The 18478-nt window shown below is 42.7% G+C and overlaps 3 protein-coding genes across 4 annotated transcripts; all 3 read left to right on the forward strand.

Annotated features, from left to right (window-relative positions):
• Positions 1 to 779: 779 nt before the first annotated feature.
• Positions 780 to 5259, forward strand: gjb9b (gap junction protein beta 9b). Its single transcript, XM_088932516.1, has 2 exons — positions 780 to 875; positions 3207 to 5259. The coding sequence occupies exon 2, from the start codon at positions 3241 to 3243 to the stop codon at positions 4039 to 4041; it is 801 nt and encodes a 266-aa protein (XP_088788642.1). The 5' UTR covers positions 780 to 875; positions 3207 to 3240; the 3' UTR covers positions 4042 to 5259.
• Positions 5260 to 7804: 2545 nt separating this feature from the next.
• On the forward strand, positions 7805 to 13980 carry pef1 (penta-EF-hand domain containing 1). Its single transcript, XM_088932515.1, has 5 exons — positions 7805 to 7840; positions 8728 to 9112; positions 10273 to 10428; positions 10902 to 11045; positions 11673 to 13980. The coding sequence occupies exons 1-5, from the start codon at positions 7820 to 7822 to the stop codon at positions 11900 to 11902; spliced, it is 936 nt and encodes a 311-aa protein (XP_088788641.1). The 5' UTR covers positions 7805 to 7819; the 3' UTR covers positions 11903 to 13980.
• A 992-nt stretch (positions 13981 to 14972) lies between these two features.
• On the forward strand, positions 14973 to 18478 carry smim12 (small integral membrane protein 12). Of its 2 annotated transcripts, none has more exons than XM_088932788.1 (2): positions 14973 to 15309; positions 17013 to 18478. In XM_088932788.1, the coding sequence occupies exon 2, from the start codon at positions 17021 to 17023 to the stop codon at positions 17294 to 17296; it is 276 nt and encodes a 91-aa protein (XP_088788914.1). In that variant the 5' UTR covers positions 14973 to 15309; positions 17013 to 17020; the 3' UTR covers positions 17297 to 18478. The 2 variants fall into 2 exon arrangements, with proteins under 2 accessions (XP_088788914.1, XP_088788915.1); XM_088932789.1 differs by having other exon boundaries at positions 14973 to 15221.

Here is an 18478-nt window from a genome sequence, read left to right on the forward strand (position 1 = left end):
TTGTCATGGAAATATGTTCTTTAGTTTACATCCAATGGAGTTTATAACAGAAGTCTGAGAGAAAGGTTAGATCCTAATCTTGCACATTTCCTCTCGCCTACATTAATTAATCTCACACCCAGGACTTCCCTTCACATTTCTCTCTCCCACCCCCACCCCCAATCTATCTGCACCCTGGCTCAATCCTTACAGCACTGGGGGGGTTGGGCTCTTATCCTCAAAGCTGGGCTGCCTCTCCCTCAGGCAAGCAAGTCACACCAAATACTATACACAAATTCATCCCTGTATCACATTCATTATGACCTAACCAGCCTAATGAAATGAAGAAGACATGAAATGATATACAGTATATATATCAATTTATCCCGTCACACCAATTTGAACCAGACATGACATACTGATTTACAACCTGTTATGTTTTATCATTCCAAGTAATGTCGTTCTAATCTGTAAAAAAAATATAAGGGGGCTTTATTTAGCTGTTGAGTGAATTAAGTCAATGCAAAATTGAAATAAACACTAAGAAAGATGACAAAACCGAGATACCGTGTTTGAAAACATTCTGTCAGAGTTTTTAAGGGCTTGTTGGCACTTTCCTCATGCGCCCTGTTACTAAGGGAACATAGCTCTGCACGTCAGCCTCACTCACGAGAGCGCCATGCACCTCGAGCTCTGAAAGCTTATCTGCGAGTCCGTTGAGAACGAAACACAACAGCTCTCACCTGAGCTGCTAGTCACCTGGTGGTTTTCCCAAATCCCGCCCCCATGAGCAGACTTCCACTCTGGTTTGTCAGCTTTCTGGGTGAGCTGTGAGCACTTTCAGCTGCTGCGTTTATCTACTGGATCCTTCTCAGATGTTCCTCACGCGAAACACGGTAAGGGATATTTTCATAAGAAATTCAAGGCAATATTATCTTAGAAGTAAGTATACAAATAAAACACAACCTGACAATGCTGAGACACTGTTTCAGTTTGAAATTCCCTCAGAAGATTCCCCGAGAAGAGTGCCTTACCTAAGTTTGCTCAAGGCTGGGATTGCTTGTAGTGATCAATTTTGGTGGTCAGACGATGTGTGAGATTGAGGGACATGAGGGGATCATTTTCACTTGAGTACAGTAATTGCGTAAGGAAGGATGAAGGGGATTCTGCATACAACAAATTTTAGGCTACTCTTTTATTGTTTATTTTATGTTATGTTTGTATTGACTCAATTTGTTGTTTAGCCATCTTTAACTCATAATGATCAGGAACTTCAAAAGTATGATTACAGTGATTAAGGCACACTAAGCCTGAGCAGCCACTTTGCTGGGTGTAGCAGCTGCCCCACCACATTTACCAGGCAAATGTAGTTGGGTCAGGTGTTCCTCATCATCTGTTCCTATTTATACATCCAGAAAGCTAAAAGGCTGGATTGATTAAGCTCCAAATAAAATTTCAATACAAGATTAACTGGCCATTGCTAGAAAGGTAGAAATTAATTATGTTTTTCTAGATAAAGAAAGAAAAATGCTAAGATTTCTGCCTGGTCATGTACATATATATTTATTATTATTAGGATTATTATTAACTTGTTTTTATATTAGAGTTTCCGCAAATCAGCTGTGCTTTTCATTGTGCTGTGCTTGTTTTACTTGAGCTGATTCTGAAAGAATAAATATTGTTCACTTTACGAAAAACATGAAATCCTCATCAGTTCCAAAGATTGCTTTTCCAACCTCACTGTCACTCTGTGCCTGTCCATTTCACATTGTCTTCATTGGAACCCACTGCTGCAAGGAGCTCTCCTCTGACCCCAGGGCCACATGTTGACAGCTTGCCCGGGTTCGAGAGAAGAGGAGAACTGTGGGGGGTAAAGTCGATAGTTTCTCCCATCACATTTTTTTTTCATATTTAAAGGCGACTGGAATTATGACTCATTCTGCTGATAGCAACAAAGTATAAAATAGGGACTATAATTACCTTAGAAAGTTCAACATGGTGGTGCTTTATATAAGGACTGCGGGCAAATTCCTATGTCATTGACTGAAATAAGCCAAAGAGCTGTGCAACTACTGCCACTGATCCTCAGTCATCTAGCAGCTTCCTCTCAGTCATCTTCTGTCAGGGCTGCACAATACTTCCTCATAGCTGAACTCCCCTCCCTAAGTCTCTTTAAATCCCACTATGCCCCATATGCTGGGCAACTTTCTGTGCAAAATCGAACAATCACACAGCCGCTGTACCTGGATACGCACTCGGCACTCTTCCTCCTCCAGTCTAGGTCACTTGCTTTGTAAAACTGGTGTTCCTTTAAATGCATTTATTTATGTACTGTATACTAGAAAATCTGCTCATTCGTTTGCACAGTTAGCTCCGTATATTCATCACACAGTGCAGCTGTTGGCAGAATTTCTGCATTCCTGAAATGCTTTTTTTGTCATATGTTAAACACAATGGATGGAATTCATTGTTGTTTTCTTACTCTGAACTCTATGTGTATATATAGATTTTTATTTACATGCCTATAAAAATATAGGACGTTAAGAAAGTCTAATGAAAAAATACATCTGCAAGTGTTCATCTAGTTTATCTGAAACTCCGTCTGCACTGAGGGGATTAAATAGCACCACTTATAGTAACACAGAGATTGGTTACAGGTTTATGCTTCGCAGAGGTGACTGCAAGATACAGTATATGGATATATGTGTGTGTATGTTTTCACTTTCATACTCATAATCCTTTATGACATAATAATATATTCTTTTGATCCTGGGAAATGTCTTTTAAAGCAATAATTATTGCAGATGCTCCCCGCTGCAGGTCAGAGTTCAGACCCTGGGACTTTCACCAGGTCCATTTACGAGATATTTAAGCACGTTATTCAAAACTGATTAATCTTCAAAATAATATAACTGTGCAAAATCATTGCTCGTGTAAAAAAAAATGAAGTATATCACTTCTTTATAAATACTACAGTGTGCACTCACATCATATTTAGTACTGTATTGTTATAAATTTCTTGAAGCTTTCTTCTAAATCAGAAAACTTTGTTGGTGCCATCTGATAGTAGTTACTGTTTAAACCTAATGAATCTGTTTCCTAAAATTTTATAGAGGCCTGGAACAATGTCCATCCACCTCTCTTTTATCAAGAAAAGACAGAGCTGGGCAGATGGACTGCTCCCATTGCTATATCAAGAGCACTAATGCTAGTTTTAATTTGGACAGGAGGTGGACAAAGCCTGAATGATCTGATGCAACCATGAACTGGTCGTCGCTGGAGGGACTGCTGAGTGGGGTCAACCAGTACTCCACAGCATTCGGGCGCGTCTGGCTCTCCATGGTCTTCGTGTTCCGGGTGCTGGTGTTTGTGGTGGCAGCGCAGCGAGTGTGGGGGGATGACAGCAAGGATTTCGAGTGCAACACGCGCCAGCCCGGCTGCACCAACGTCTGCTACGACAGCATCTTCCCCATCTCCCACATCCGCCTGTGGGCCCTGCAGCTCATCTTCGTCACCTGCCCCTCGCTGATGGTGGTGATGCACGTCAAGTACCGTGAGGAGAAAAACAAGAAGTACGCCGCCAGGCAGACAGGTCCAAACCCCTACTCCAACCCGGGGAAGAAGCAGGGCGGGCTGTGGTGGACCTACCTCATCAGCCTGATCTTCAAGGCTGGAATCGACTCTGCTTTCCTCTACATCCTCTACTACATCTACGATGGCTACGACATGCCCCGCCTGTCCAAGTGCAGCCTCGATCCCTGCCCCAACACCGTGGACTGCTTCATCTCCCGCCCCACCGAGAAGAAGATCTTCACCATCTTCATGGTGGTCACCTCTGCCATCTGCGTCTTCATGTGCATCTGCGAGATCGTCTACCTACTCGGCAAGCGCTGGCAGAAGCTCCTGATCAAGTCCTACATGAAGGACAGGCAACGGTCCACAGGGGGCCAAACTGCCATCACCCACCCAAGCAGCCAGTGCCTCCTGCTGGGCCCAGTGGAAAACCCTGGCATGCAGAACAAAAGCAACAGAAAAGCAGAGGAGGAGGCTGCCACAAGCTAAAATAACATAAACCAAAACCAGCACACCTGCAAGGCTGACAGAGATCGGCCACTGCACTCACATTCCAACAGCATCCGTGACTGCTAAAACAGAAACTCCATTTCAGGGTGGAACTCCCCTGGACAGAAAAGGGAAGTGATACACAAAGACCTGCGGTATACTGCAGTAAATCAAAGACGCACCAAGGCCATTCTTGTTTTTATAACCATGAAATATGGAGCCTTCAACAGGACCTAGCAAATTAAAAAGGCCACTTATTCTAGACAAACAAATTTCATGTAAACTGCTGCTGTCTATCTTTCTTTCTTTTGTTTTTGTTTTCAATTCCTGATCTATACAGATAGATCTAATAGTCCTATAATTCTTCAGTGAACAAATGTATAGAGTTAAGGGAATGAAAGTTCAGTTTCCCAGCACAGACAAAAGGCATATATGAAATCAGTACCCATAAACTGTGCCTCAGGGCTTGATACCCCTCATCGGTCAATGAATACGTACATGTAGACTCTCTCTATCTCTATCTTTTCATATACTGTACTTTTTCAAAGTTGTAGGCACTTTCTTATTTTGTTGAATTAAGGAACAGTGTGATGAAAATGTCAACACAAGCAGGGAGACCCTCTGCCCCCCCTCCAGCATCACTGTGTTCAGTCAGAGAATACAAAGACATTCAGCACTTTTAAAGATGGAGAAACTGCCAGAAAACTCTTCTTGAAACTGAGGTTTTACATTTTGGGGACTTCAGCTACTATGATGAAGCCAGAAAATCATTGACTCTATAACATGACAAAAGCAATAACTTATGTGTACAGAACTTTGGAATGGGCAATTATGTTATTCCCATGTAAAAACTGTTATCTGTACCTGTTTTTTTTATATGGAAATATTCTAACTTTTCTGCTACAATGAAGCAATAAGTGTGCAAAAATGTTATTTGCTGCTGGGAGCTGAAAAACCTAATCTGAATGCACGGGGTGTTAATAATTTGGTTATAATTCCAAACGTAGGCTTAAGTGATCAGACACTGCTTATTTTAGTTTTGTTTTGCCTGACCTGAATTGTCTCTCCTGGATTTGCTACTTCCAATTTAAACTCAGGAACACATTTTGCACTAGAACAAAATACTTAGAAGAACATCCAGATAATCTTTGTGAATTATGATTTTTGTGTTTATTATATTTTTATATTTATATGTGATTAAATGTTAATCACACTTGATATATTTCCTACTGGGTTCATTCGGTATTTACATTTATAAGCTGTTCCAGTTTGCTGGGACAACAGCATCATCACTCCGTGGAGATCTCCAGTTGGAATGGAATAGATGAGGGGTGTCCAGCCCTGGTCCTGTTAAGACACAGTCCAGCAGGCTTAAAAGGTGACGTATAAGTGATCCATTTCTATGCACCTGGCACAATTGTGGTTTGACTACTGCCACAAGTGATTTAATTCTGCTGTTTAGATCTCCTCTAAAAATGGAAACCCAACTCCCCGTAGCTGTCAAGCACTGGAGTTGGCTATTTCTGATTTAACCAATCTATTAAATTGAATAAAATGATCGAAAGGCTCGTGTGCCCCAGTCCATTACAAACTGTGGACTCCAGCATGAGGGCTGGACACGCCCGCAAGAGTCTGTGCACATCGTGTCCAGTTTATCTCGGGAGGAGGGCACAGTGCTTGTTATTTGTTGACTTTCATTTCTGGGTTCTTGACAGAAGATGCAATTGCATTCATCTGCTGGGCTTGCTCTGCTGTGTAAGGAATGCCTTTTATCCCACGCCTTTCCCGCCCACACGTTTGCGGTCCACTCAGGTGTCGTCTCTCTGGTTCCAGGAAAGGCACTAAATGCTTGTGAGGGTTTGATCATGTATAATTCTGAAACTACGTTGTGTCTCCTCATGCCTTCTTCGAAGAAGTGTGCCTCCAGGAGTTGTAATGGAAACGCGTCTGGTAATTGTCTCCGAACTGGTTGGCTCGAATTTCTTTCCTCTCCTCTAATTTACCTTCCAGCGCGTCTTTCACATGCAATTGACGAATGATGTAAAAAACCAACCGTGGATACTTCTTAGAACCTTGACGCATTGCCCCCTGATGTTCACTTCTCTCCCTTCGGCTGCAAAAAGAAACACAGGAGTACCGTAATATTGACCTGTCAATTCATATCTTAACGAAGCCTTTAGAGGCAGTGCATCGCAACACTTCCCTATGCACTACAGGACCTGAGGAGAGACTCCTGTTATCGTGATGTTTCCGTCATGCCTCAGTTGCACAATGCATAAGCTATTTGCAAACGCAAAGACAAGCTGAGGGCTTTTAAAGGTGCACATCTCCCACGTGCTTTATGAGCTATTACGACATTTTTTTTAAAAGTGCTATTTTTAATCTTTTACACAAAAAAAAACAAAACAAAGACGGACTAGTTACGTGACAACATCATGCGAGTCGGTAAGTCGGTTTGATGCAGTGTATACTGTACTTCGATAATGAACAATGGATACTGCGCTGGGACAAACTCATGGAGGAATGCTGTTGAAACTGCGTCATGTATTTTCCAGATCCTGTGATAAACCGGTGACGCACACTACGGTAAAGGGGCAGCTAACGCAGGACTTTTGTGCTGCTAAAACGTTGGTACAGTAGGTAAGACCTGTTTGCTCCCGGCTCACTGTCCCCCTAACAATATACGCTTGGAACAATCTTTCTAGGGCTTCCCAACATCCGAGCCAGCCCTGCTCCTGCTCCTGCTCCTGCAAGTGAGGGGCGCCAGATAGCAGCTGGGGTGTCTCAGCTGGTGGAGAAACTACTCTGCTGCTTCTGCCCGTGGGAGGGGCGGCAGAGGTTGAGAGCCTATCTGTATGTAGGTGATGGAGAGGAGGGAGGTGTGAGTTTGGGTAGAAGAAGATAAGATTTTTATTGTCCCCTGAGGGAATTTTTTTTATGGACACTCAGCACTCCTGTGCATTTAAATATAATTCAAACAAAAAAAGAAGAAAAGAAAAACATTGCACATTATTCTATTACAAAAAAAAGCATTGCACATCACTCTATTGCACATGTATAACACATAACAACATGTAACATTTATAACACATCACAAAGAAGGCAAATGATGACGTTATTCCTGAGTGCCATCATTTTTCATGATCCAAAACAAATGATGACACATGAGTTGGAAGCTTGTCACTTTTCTGTGTCACTTTCTTAAGATCATGGTCTGGCTCCATGAACGATCTGGACTTTCTCTTATTTTTATTCAGTTATTAGTTGAGTGACATAAAATTTAAGTGGGTTTTTCATATCAATTCCATTAATGCCAATGTGTTCCTTGTTGTCTTTTTACAACAGCACGTTCAAAAACAAGTTTTCAAAAAGCTTAAAACATTTCTCGTTGCACAAAGAGAGGGCAGCAGTAAGTGCAAGATCAAAAACTTTAAAAAATCTTATTACCATGGTAATCTCTAAAAGCACTGACAACCAACATAAACCAGCAACCAACATAAAAAAACATCACAGCGAATAACTCACTCTTCAAATTTCTAAAAGCACACAATTAGTATCTCTGATGATTGGGACAGTACGAATCACAGCCGAATTACTAACTGTATGTCCGCCCCTTACTAAACCTTACAGCCAATTGCAAAGTGCTCCTTCTTTTCTTCCAATCACAGAAGGATTTAGAGCTCGGTTGAATTGACTGACATCTCGTTTGACCATTTGGCATTAGGGAGGCGGGTCTTTATAAATAGTGTGACTGCGTCATGGTGACAGTTTTCCTGAAATGAGTTTTCGTTACGGGCAGGTAAGGTCTGAGCTTCCGGGTTGAGAGAGATTTTTGATTTATTTTTCGAGTCGTAACACTATTTTTGTGTTTATGCTGTATAGTTATGTAATATTGTCACCAAAGGAGTATGGATTGTAGCTTTCAGGGTGATATAAGTAATGTCAGGTTGGGGGCTGATGCATTCTTTCTCCTGGCGTTTTCAGCATCAAAGTCGTTACTTTGGATAGAAAATATAAGTAAAACAACTCGTACAAAGCAAAAATAACCGATTTCCTTGCATTTGCTGTTCTTTGAAGTCCTTCCTTGGTCTCTGTGATTAATATTATGTTAGGCTTTTTTTTTACTCTGGTATTTATAGGATATCCTCCGTCACAGCAAATACGTGACTTCTAGGCAGTCCTGAACATCAGCTTGTCCTTTTCAGCACAGTAACTATGTTGCTGTGTTGCTGTCTGCCCTCGCTGTTACTGTAGTTCACTGTAGTAACTCCACGTTGCGTCCCGTTTTACGTTTTGGGTGGAGCAACAGTCTTCCCAACCCGAGCTGCTGCTTCTGTTATTCATTATTTTGCTGTGTTTGGGTGGCAGTGCGTCGCCTGTCCCTTCCTGGAATGCGCTGGTACCAGTAGGAGATTTTATTTTCGAAGTCAGGCCCACTAAGATGTTAGGTGCGCATGGTCTAAAGTCAGCGTTTGATGCGAACAGACGTGGATGACCGTGACGCCCGAACCAGCAGTATGTGTCTGCCGTACCGTCTCTGGCTGTGATCAGTACTGTACAGTAGCTCCGGCTTTTACCTGCGGGGTCCTGAAGGAGCTGCTCATTCACTGTTACAGCCGCTCTCACTAATCCAACCGCTCACCCGCGTTATATTTAAATTATTTCTTGCATTTTCTCGGTGCCCAGGGTTATCAGGGACCAACAGGAGGGGGTTATTTCCCAGGAGGGCAGCCCCCTCCAGGGGACCCATACAGAGGAGGGGCTCCCCCCGGAGGTCCTGGGGGTCACTACGGTGGAACAGCACCCCCCTCTGGACCAGGGAGCCAGTATGGGGGGTCTGCACCCCCACCTGGTGGACATTACCCTGGGGGTCCCACACCCAGAGCCCCCTATGGGTCATATGGTCCAGGTCCTGGGGGTCAGTACGGAGGAGGAGGGGGAGCTGCCCCTGGGGCAACCTACGGAGGGGGAGCACCACCAGGCGGGGGACAATTTGGAGGTGCCCCTGGCACGCCTTATGAGGGATATGGGCAGCACCATGGTGGACCTTATGGGCAGCAGGCACCTGCAGGTGAGCTTTTCAGTTACTGTGTAATTCCTTTGTGCACATGTTCAGTACTTATGTGTACCCTACATGCTTTAAGGCACGGTAAATACAGTGCACAAAATACAGTGAATCCCAATTCATAAAATCACCAACCATTTATTATTCTAATTACTTTCCCACTTTCACTCACTTATCTCACCTTAGCAAGACGGTGAGACTGTCTCCGGCTAATATAGGTCAGTACAGGGCTGAATTCCAGCACCTTGCCTGACATGAAGCCCCATCACACAGTGGCCCCTAAAACTCGTGGCATTTAACGGCTGCTCTCTGCTGCCGATGAGCTGAGCCACATCCAGGATTTTGGCTGCCGCTGCTCGTACAGCTTCAGCAAAGAGCCTGCCTGCAGTATGCTGACACTCGGGGACTGATGACTGCGGTAATGCAGAACAAACCTCAGGGGCCTTATTGGATGAGCTTGTGCCTCGCAGATGGATTGTATTACAGAGCAGCTATACGGGACAAGCCCTCTGAGTCATGCCTGCTTCTACAACTGCTGGTGTTATTACAGGACTCACGAATCACTGTTTACAGTGTATTGAGAGAGAGGCTTGTTTGGGGAAGGAATGGAAGGTTGCATGCAGCTTACAGAGAGTGACAGCTCTGTAAACACCACATTTTTCTTTTGTTTCATGAACAATGTGCGCCCCAAAGCTCAATAAAACAAGCAATTGGAAACTGGAGCTCATTACAGAAGTGCATAAGTGCCTCATCTTCTCTTTTTAAATGCACTTCCAAATAGTTTCCTCGACCACTGGGTCGTGTTTCACAGTTCATTCTGATGAAATCTGCTGGGTTGACGTTGTCAGTACCGTTGATGATTTTCAAAACATGGGTCAGGTCCAGTTGTAATCTTCTCTGCTCAGTTCCTTCAGGCTGTCAGTGACAGTGCAGGCAGTCAGCAGTAGTGTGACTGGCATTGTTAAGCTTCCAGCTTTAGTTTGTAACTGAGTGTTTCACTTTCCTCCTTTTTCCTTCTGTCATTAAACAGAATTAGAAATCCCTTATGGGTTAGACTAACCAGTACACGAAAATGTGCTGCCAAAGATAGACAAAAGAAGAAAAAAGTTATATGTATTGGACTGTTTTTACAGATAGAAATGTTATTCTCTCTTTCTGTCTCTCAGGCAACATTCCTCCAGGAGTGGACCCTGAGGCTTTCCAGTGGTTCCAGTCTGTGGACACAGACCACAGTGGCTCCATCACTCTGAAGGAGCTCAAGCAGGCACTGGTTAACTCCAACTGGTCGGCCTTCAATGATGAGACCTGCCTCATGATGATCAGTAAGTCTGATTACTCAATGCTGCCTAAATTATCTTTCTATTTCTGCACTTAATCTGACCCCACAGATCTAGTTACACCAGTTTTTAAATGCTTCCCATCCTTCCTTACCGTCCACGACTGTTCTGCATATACCTAAGTTTTTGTAATTCAGAGCTATTTGATCCATAGATCTCATCCAGCCATTTCTCGAAAGACGCCAGGCTCCAAAACCATAGTTTGGTAGTGGTTTGATGTTTACAGTATAATCATTAGGCAAATCGATCAACTCAGTCTCTCCAGGAATAACCATATCACCTGTGGCTATTTTCATGTCTGCAAGACCAAAGTTGTATAATAAATATTGCTGCTGTTTAATTATTTCATTCTGATCGCCCGTAAAGATGCAGCACTTTTTTCATCTGTAATCTCCACATGGCAGAAGCAAGAAGCATGCCTGTTCTGATGGTGGGGTGTACGGTTCTGTCTTTTGTAGACATGTTTGACAAGACCAAGACGGGGAAGATTGACGTCTTCGGCTTCTCCGCCCTGTGGACGTTCATGCAGCAGTGGAGGGCTCTGTTCCAGCAGTTTGACCGCGATCGCTCTGGAAGCATCAACGCCAACGAGCTGCACCAGGGTAAGAGGGGTGAGGAGTGTCGGGGGTCATTTTCCCACAATAGTTGTGCACCCCCCCCCATATTAATATGAGCCTTCTTCAGAGCAGAGGCATCAGACTCTGCATGCTGCACAGGATTGAGACGTTGGTTGTTTCTGTCAGCTCCTGTGTTGCCTATTGCTTTGTTGCAATCTGTCTTGAAGTCAGTGCTGCCGTTAGTGCCACAGAGATTAAAACAAAGCTTTCTTTGCAGAGCAGTTTGATCTATTTCAGGTGTGTTACAAGTTAAGGGCTCTTTTGCTTTTAAATAAGCGTCATATGCTGGATATTTTTTTTTTCCAGTTGATTTCACCTTGATCTATGTAAAGGGAGTTCAAGTTATATTTAATACACACATTTCAATTTTTCTTTGCCAGTACAATTGTCACAAGAGCCTTTAGCTTGTAAAACCTGGAGTGGGTCAAATCAGTATTAAGTGGGAGTGGGATGTCCCTCACCGCGTGTGACCACAACTCAAAAGTTTGCTTATTTTTGCCTCTCAACATCTACGCAATCCCACCTCTCCTGTCTCTTTTACTTCCCCAGAGACCGAATATGTGCGGTATGAACGAAATCATTTCTTTATTTTTTGCCGTGATTATTTTGCAGCCCTGTGCCAGATGGGGTACAACCTCAGCCCGCAGTTTGCGCAGAGCCTGGTGTCTCGATATGGGGGCAGGGGAGCCCAGGGCGCCGTCCAGCTGGACCGCTTCATCCAGGTGTGCACGCAGCTGCAGAGCATGACGCAGGCGTTCCGGGAGAAGGACACAGCCATGACGGGCAACGTGCGCTTGAGCTATGAGGACTTCCTCTCCAGCACCATCGTCAGGCTGATGTGAGCACCTGGCTGCCCCGCCCTCAGACCCTCACACACAGGAGGGACGGGACCAGAGGGGGACCCACCCCTCCGCTCTTCGGCAGCAGGCTGGCCGCATGCAGCCGTGCTTCTGCTGCCTGGGGTTCAGATGCCCATGTGCTTGGGGAAGACATTGCTGGCCGAACTCAGAGTCCTTACGCGCTTTGAGATTGGGCACTCAGGCAGCACCTGCTCCCTGTTGTGTCACGTTAGAAAACTGTGGCAAGAGTTCTGCCTCTTTTTCTTTAAATATGATACCGGTAGAGCTTAAAAAACCCTTTTCAAGCTTGTTTGCCCTAAACCATGGGTGTCAGTCTCATTTCCTGGAGGGTTTTGTGTCTTCTGGTTGGTGTTCCAACCTTATACAGTCAATTATACAGTTCACCTAATTATTTTCTTTCTTAGACATATATAGGTTGTTTCTTAAAGCCTTTCATGATTGATGACGCAAGACATTCATTTCATTAGAAGTACCAATACCTGTAAAACACTGTAGTGTTAGGTTAGAAGTAACTGCATGCAGAAGTAACAGGTGGAACACAAACCAGAAGACACTAGATTCTACAGGTAGTAGGTTTGACACACCTTTCAGTTTGAACAGTATAATGATGGAAGATGCCCATGTCCACAATTGCTTTTTTGCAGGAAGTTATCAACACCTATGTGCTTTTTGATACGTGGGTTTTAACATGGGAGTGAATCCTGAGACCCAAATGTCTACAATTATGGCCCAAAGGTTTACTTAAGTTATGCAACATAAAGTAGATAGCAAAATCGTATTAAAAAGCATATGTTTATAATGTCTTTTTGTATCATTTAAGTTTACAGTTGAGTTAATATTTTAATTGGAGAAACTGGCAAATGCCATGTAGATGAGTGTAGATGAATTCTATATCTCCCTTTATTATTGCATGCAAGTGGAGTGCTTCGTCCACCCAACTTTCTTAGTTAGACTAAAACGTGAAGAACTAACCACGAGAAATGTCCGATTGTAATGTCCACATTTATGATAGAGGGCACGAGGAAGACTGAAAGTCGAAAACTGAGGTGCAACTTGAAGGAGACAAGGAGTATGAAACAAAACCATTTACACTGAAATTACGGTAACAAGTGAAAATGTTCATATTTAATATATTTTCAGTTGTACTACTGTACATCATTAATTTAAGACTTTTCAATACCTGGCCCTTACTAGCTACTATCACATTACTTGGAAAAGTATAAAATCTCTTAGACTTTTTCTAAAACAAACCTTAAATTCACACTTACAATGACCAAACATGCATTATAGATAAATGTACCATACAATTTTACTGTCGCTGTATGTATATAGGTTAAATGTTTACAAAATGTAGTCCGTGATGTTTGCCAAAATTAAGAAAATCACTAATATAAAACCTAAATTGTTTTAGTGCCACATAATTCAATTACTCCGTGTGTATTTGGCTTGTGTACTGATTTGTAAAACTCGGTAATGGTGATTTTAAAAAATTTTAATGGAATTTTCAAAAGGAAAACATTTTATCATATACATCTGAAATGACTTAACAATGAGGCAAGACCCTGGATTATATGCATTGTTGTCATAGCTTTAATACTGCTAACTTGACTGCCTGACCCAGTTTCTGCATATTATTTTTTACTGAATACTTAAACTGCAGAGCTGATTTTGATATTTTTTACTCCCTTGATCGACTTTCGTTAGGTTGGATGTTAGCCAAAAAAAAAAGACTGGTTTTTGATTATTCCATTTTCAAATACTGTGAAAGCATTGACGTGCCTGTTGCTTTCAGCTGGGAGTTTTGTCAAGCAGGGTAGACTGGGACGACAGTCAAAATTTGGTGCCAAATTCAGTTCGCTTTGGTTACTTCACATAATTATTTTGAGCACTTCAGCTGTAAAATATAGATCCCTGATATAAATGAGAAAGTATACCGACAGAGGATATGAACCCGATCAAGCATGAGGACTGTTTTCTATACAATACTCAAAATCTCTTCTTGTAAAATGATGTGCCATAATGTATATGCATTTATCAAATAAAGCTTTTTTTAAGATAAACTGCTGAAAGTCTCTTCTGAATTATTCATAGCATGTTCTTTTCTGTTGGAGAGTAACTGAATATCTCTGCCGTCTGTTGGATTATGACAGAAAGACTCTAAATCAGAATTGCCCTTAAAAAGGTAAGATTATTCGCCTGAAGTGGGGTTCGTCATTCACCCTGGGGAAGTCTGTTGTGTTTCGCAACAAATCACTTGCATTAAATGTTTTCTGTTGTGCTGACCCACAGTGCCTCGGTGTATCCACAAATCAATATTTCGGATCTGATGTGTAGGATCGTAAACTTATATTCAATACAAACAATACAATTCAATTTTTTCATTTTTTTTACCTTTCCTGAAGCAGTGTTGACACCTAATAGGATGTGTATATAATAGGAAAATATATACTATAGATACCTTTCTCTTAGTTAAAAAAAATGAGATAGGCCAAAGTACTGTTTTTCTTTTAGTGTCTTGTATGTTGTTTGTAGCGGTGTGCTGTTGTTTTTTACACTACATTCATTGACCAAAGACCAGTACAGGACCGCTCTGTATCAGGCAGGTTGAGGTCTGGTGGGTTGTGATTTCTCCTTTGACACTCTTGCTTTCCTTCCATGTTCTGACACCATTGGATCTCACAGCACTGGGCTCCTTCCCAGACTTCACAGTCACAGACCGTCACCTCCCAGGAGCTGACATTGATGTTTCTGACATGAAAAGCAATGTAAATACATTCATATATTTGAAGTAGGTAAACTGATGGTGCCGAACATTGGCTATTTTCACATGTTTTTTATGGGGTTTTTTTTTTTGCTGTATGTCTCAATTCAAATATAAATTCTGATTAACAAATAAGACCTTTGGAATTCTGTAAACAGGAGGACTACAAAGATGACTTCTTTTGCCTCAGAGGGCTCTTCTCTGCTGCCTGCAGTAAACGTCATGACGTTTTAAAACGTCCACAGAAAATCAGCCAATCAGAACGAGAGGCCTCTAGTGCGGTTGCGGACAGTTACTGCGGGCGGTATGTGTTGTTTCCGACTCAATGGCGTTCGGCCGGAGGAAGTGCATCAGATTAATTTAACAAATAAATATTAGAAACTTATTTAGGTCCTCCGAAATAGCGCCAGAATTTAAGATGTGTTTTTTTTGTAAAGAGCCATTTCTAGGCGGAAAGAGTAGGTTAAATTGATCACTGCCAGCCTTCCAATAGTGTGTGAGCCAGAATTACACGAAACAACCCGGAATTCGCCGAACCCGGTAAGACTCATGGGAGCGGTTTTTTCTTCTAATGAGGTTGTGTCACACAAACCAAGGCTGTGTTAGCTTCACGTTTAAGGGAACAGAGGTGAGTAGTTGTCACTGACATTGCGGGCAGTATTATGGATGAAAAAAGTCCCAAGCTTTCGTTGATTGTTGTTTAAACGTCTGTTAACAAAAACTAGGTAATTCGATTTGATGTGAGACGGGTTGCTCATCACGGCGTGTTATATAACAACTTTAAGTTCAGCGCGGGTCTTGAATCGTCAGACAAGACGTTAAATGAAAATATATATATATATGTTTTTACGACTTTCAATAGGTAGCCTAATTGTACGATTATCACCATGTTTAGCCTCCAAAAACCACATATTTCCCTTTAAAGCACAGTTGTTGTCTGAAGCATCTTTCACTGCAATAGTACATATTGTACATATAAAAATTAGAAAACGTCTCCACCTCAGCCTGTTGTGAGCTTTTTTTTGTATCCTCATCGCAATCAGGCACTGAAACAGCTGTTATCGGAAGTGTAGAGACGCTGTATGAGTTGTGTGTTTAGGCCCATGACCAGCTGCTAGGCCAGACGTACCATAATTTCTCCTTAGTTTCGTGATCTACCGTAAATATTTCAATGCTGGAAGAATTGATTGCAATTATTGTTTTTCATGTGTTGCATATTAGTGAATATCAGAGGCAAGAATGGAGGAATTAGCTCATTATGACTAACTTTAGAAAAAGGTTAAAATTCCATTTTTAATAAAATGTTTAATACAGACGTGCTGTCAGACGGTTGGTTGTGGCAGCCTTGATGATGAATGGTGATTGATGGTTCGGTACTACTGTCAGTCAGTGGAGCCACTTTTTCACAATTTTAGGGGGTTTCTCATTTCTACCCCTATTTCCACCTTCTGATTCTTATCATTTTCAATGGTAACAGTAACATAGTAAAGCATTAATGAGGCTTTATATTGTTGGTAAGGAGAACATGTTCCTTCACACTTCTACTAATGAACTTATTTGCTGTCTTCAATGTCCTGAAAACAAAATACCCGTAAACCTAGAGCTCTGAAACGCATTTTGTGCTTCTTGGCAGAACTTATTTAGATAAAAGCTTCATGGTGAAAAATTTCTCATGCTTGCAGAACCAGAAAAAAATGAAGTACAGATACTATTAATTCATCTATTACTACAATACGTGAATCCCCTGCTAAGATCACTCATTGGCAGCAGCTCTTCTGCACAGACAGTTCAGATATCAGATACTCATGATTAGGGTTTCATTATGATAGGTTGTTAAACAATTCAAGTGAATCATAATTATCCGTCTGATAGGTGATAAATTGACTATGGAGCCCGGATCTAGTTATTTAGAGCTGTGTAAGTGCATTACTATGGTGAAATCCCTAACATGAACACAGTAAATACGTTCACCCCTACTTTAACGGCATGAAGATCAAACCGTTAAGGGTGCTTGTGCACACAGCAGCAGTGGAGATATGCCCTCTGATGTCAAGCACCCCATCTGAGAGAAGTGACTTTAGGGCTCCTAGTGCCACATCTGCCCTGGCACATGTTGTCAGGGAGGGAGTGATAATGCACAGCATCCTGAGACAAAGATCTCATTTATCTAAAATACAGTCCCTGTTTTTTGGCAGAATCGCTGTATACATTTGTCAAAGGTGAGTAAGTCAGATCCGCTGATAGACGTAGCCGGGAATGTTGGTCAGTCGAATGGAAGCAGAACTAAGAATCGCTACTGAAAGCCTGTTGTTGTTGTTTCGCCCTCTGGAGCCGTGACCATGTGGCCTGTACTGTGGGCAGCCATGCGGACCTACGCCCCGTACGTCACCTTCCCGGTGGCCTTCGTGGTGGGGGCGGTGGGATATCACCTGGAGTGGTTTATCCGTGGCACTCCGCCCCCCCCGCCGGAGGAGAAGAGCATCCTGGAGCAGCGCGAGGACCGCAAGCTGGAAGAGCTGAGGGGCCGAGACGTCACGCAGGTCACCAGCCTGAAGGAGAGGCAGGAGTTCACCCCCAGGGCTGTGCTCAACCGCAACCGCCCCGAGAAGAGCTAGACGTGCAGCCCAGGGGCTGGCCTGAACTCTGTGGAAGGCAGACTGTGGATTATCGCCCATTCCAGCGCTGCACCGTTTCGGAAATACCTTCTCCATTACAGCACCATGTCATGATTATGAAATGATGAATCTGTCGAGAGACTTTATATTTGAACATTGAAAATGTGACGTATGTGCTTAACTAACTGAGCTTAACCACAAATCTGGGATAATTACAGATGCTCCTTGCAGGGTATCCATTTTATTAGTACCTTCTTTTTAAGGTTACACTTACTTCTTCAAAACTGTGGACTTAGAGATTGATGCCAGGGGCATGATCACACTTTTTGCCAGTAGCTTCATGAGCATATGATTTAGTTACTGCGGCAGTAGGGTTTACATCCCTGCAAGGCTTCAGGAACTGTAGAGCTGGACCCTTAGTAACAGCCGCCCTCCCCTTTCCACAGCTCAGACCTAATCAGAACAGACAACAGGGGTACCTTGGGGGCGCAGGAAAGGACTTGAAGCTGGAAAAAGAAATTCTTTGTCTGGAGTCAGAACAGTGGCCAACTTTTTTTGAACTTCTCTTAAATAGAATTTAGGAGGTAAATGGAGGTTTTAAAAGTCTGGGGGCTAGAAATTGACAAACACTTATTTGTGCTCGTAGTCTGTTGTCCCTCTGGCCTGTTGGTTGCACATCATCAAACCCCGAACGTGATGCACATTTCCCCTTGTTTTGGGATGTCACCCCTGACGTGTCCTGTAATCTCCTGTATTCAGACAGTTCTCCAGATTGTCTGGCTTTAAGAAATGTCAATGCCAGTGATTTTAGTCTAGCAATAAAATCCAAACAAAATCTCCTAATCCTTCTAGGAGTTGGTCTGTTTGCGTGTTTTGCTTAAATTTTGGAAAGCCTGTTGAGTGCACTGACGTGGTGAGTCTCTGGTGCTGCAGGACTTTGCTTGCCTTTTGTGTGAGCATGTGCTGAGACAGGTTGACAGAATGAAGGCCACTTCAGTTCCAAAGATGTTGAAGTGTTTTCACGTGAGAGAAACATTAGCTGATGTATCATATCCTTGTATGTATTTTAATTTTCTGTTGTACTTTTTGTGGGTTTCAAGTGTGCTTTTGTGGAAATTCACAACCCCTTACAGAGAATTGGAGCTTCTGTGAAATATAATTAAATCTTTTAAAAACGCACCG

The sequence above is a fragment of the Atractosteus spatula genome, chromosome 14 (assembly GCF_055471065.1).
Source record: "Atractosteus spatula isolate fAtrSpa1 chromosome 14, fAtrSpa1.hap1, whole genome shotgun sequence".
NCBI lineage: Eukaryota > Metazoa > Chordata > Actinopteri > Semionotiformes > Lepisosteidae > Atractosteus > Atractosteus spatula.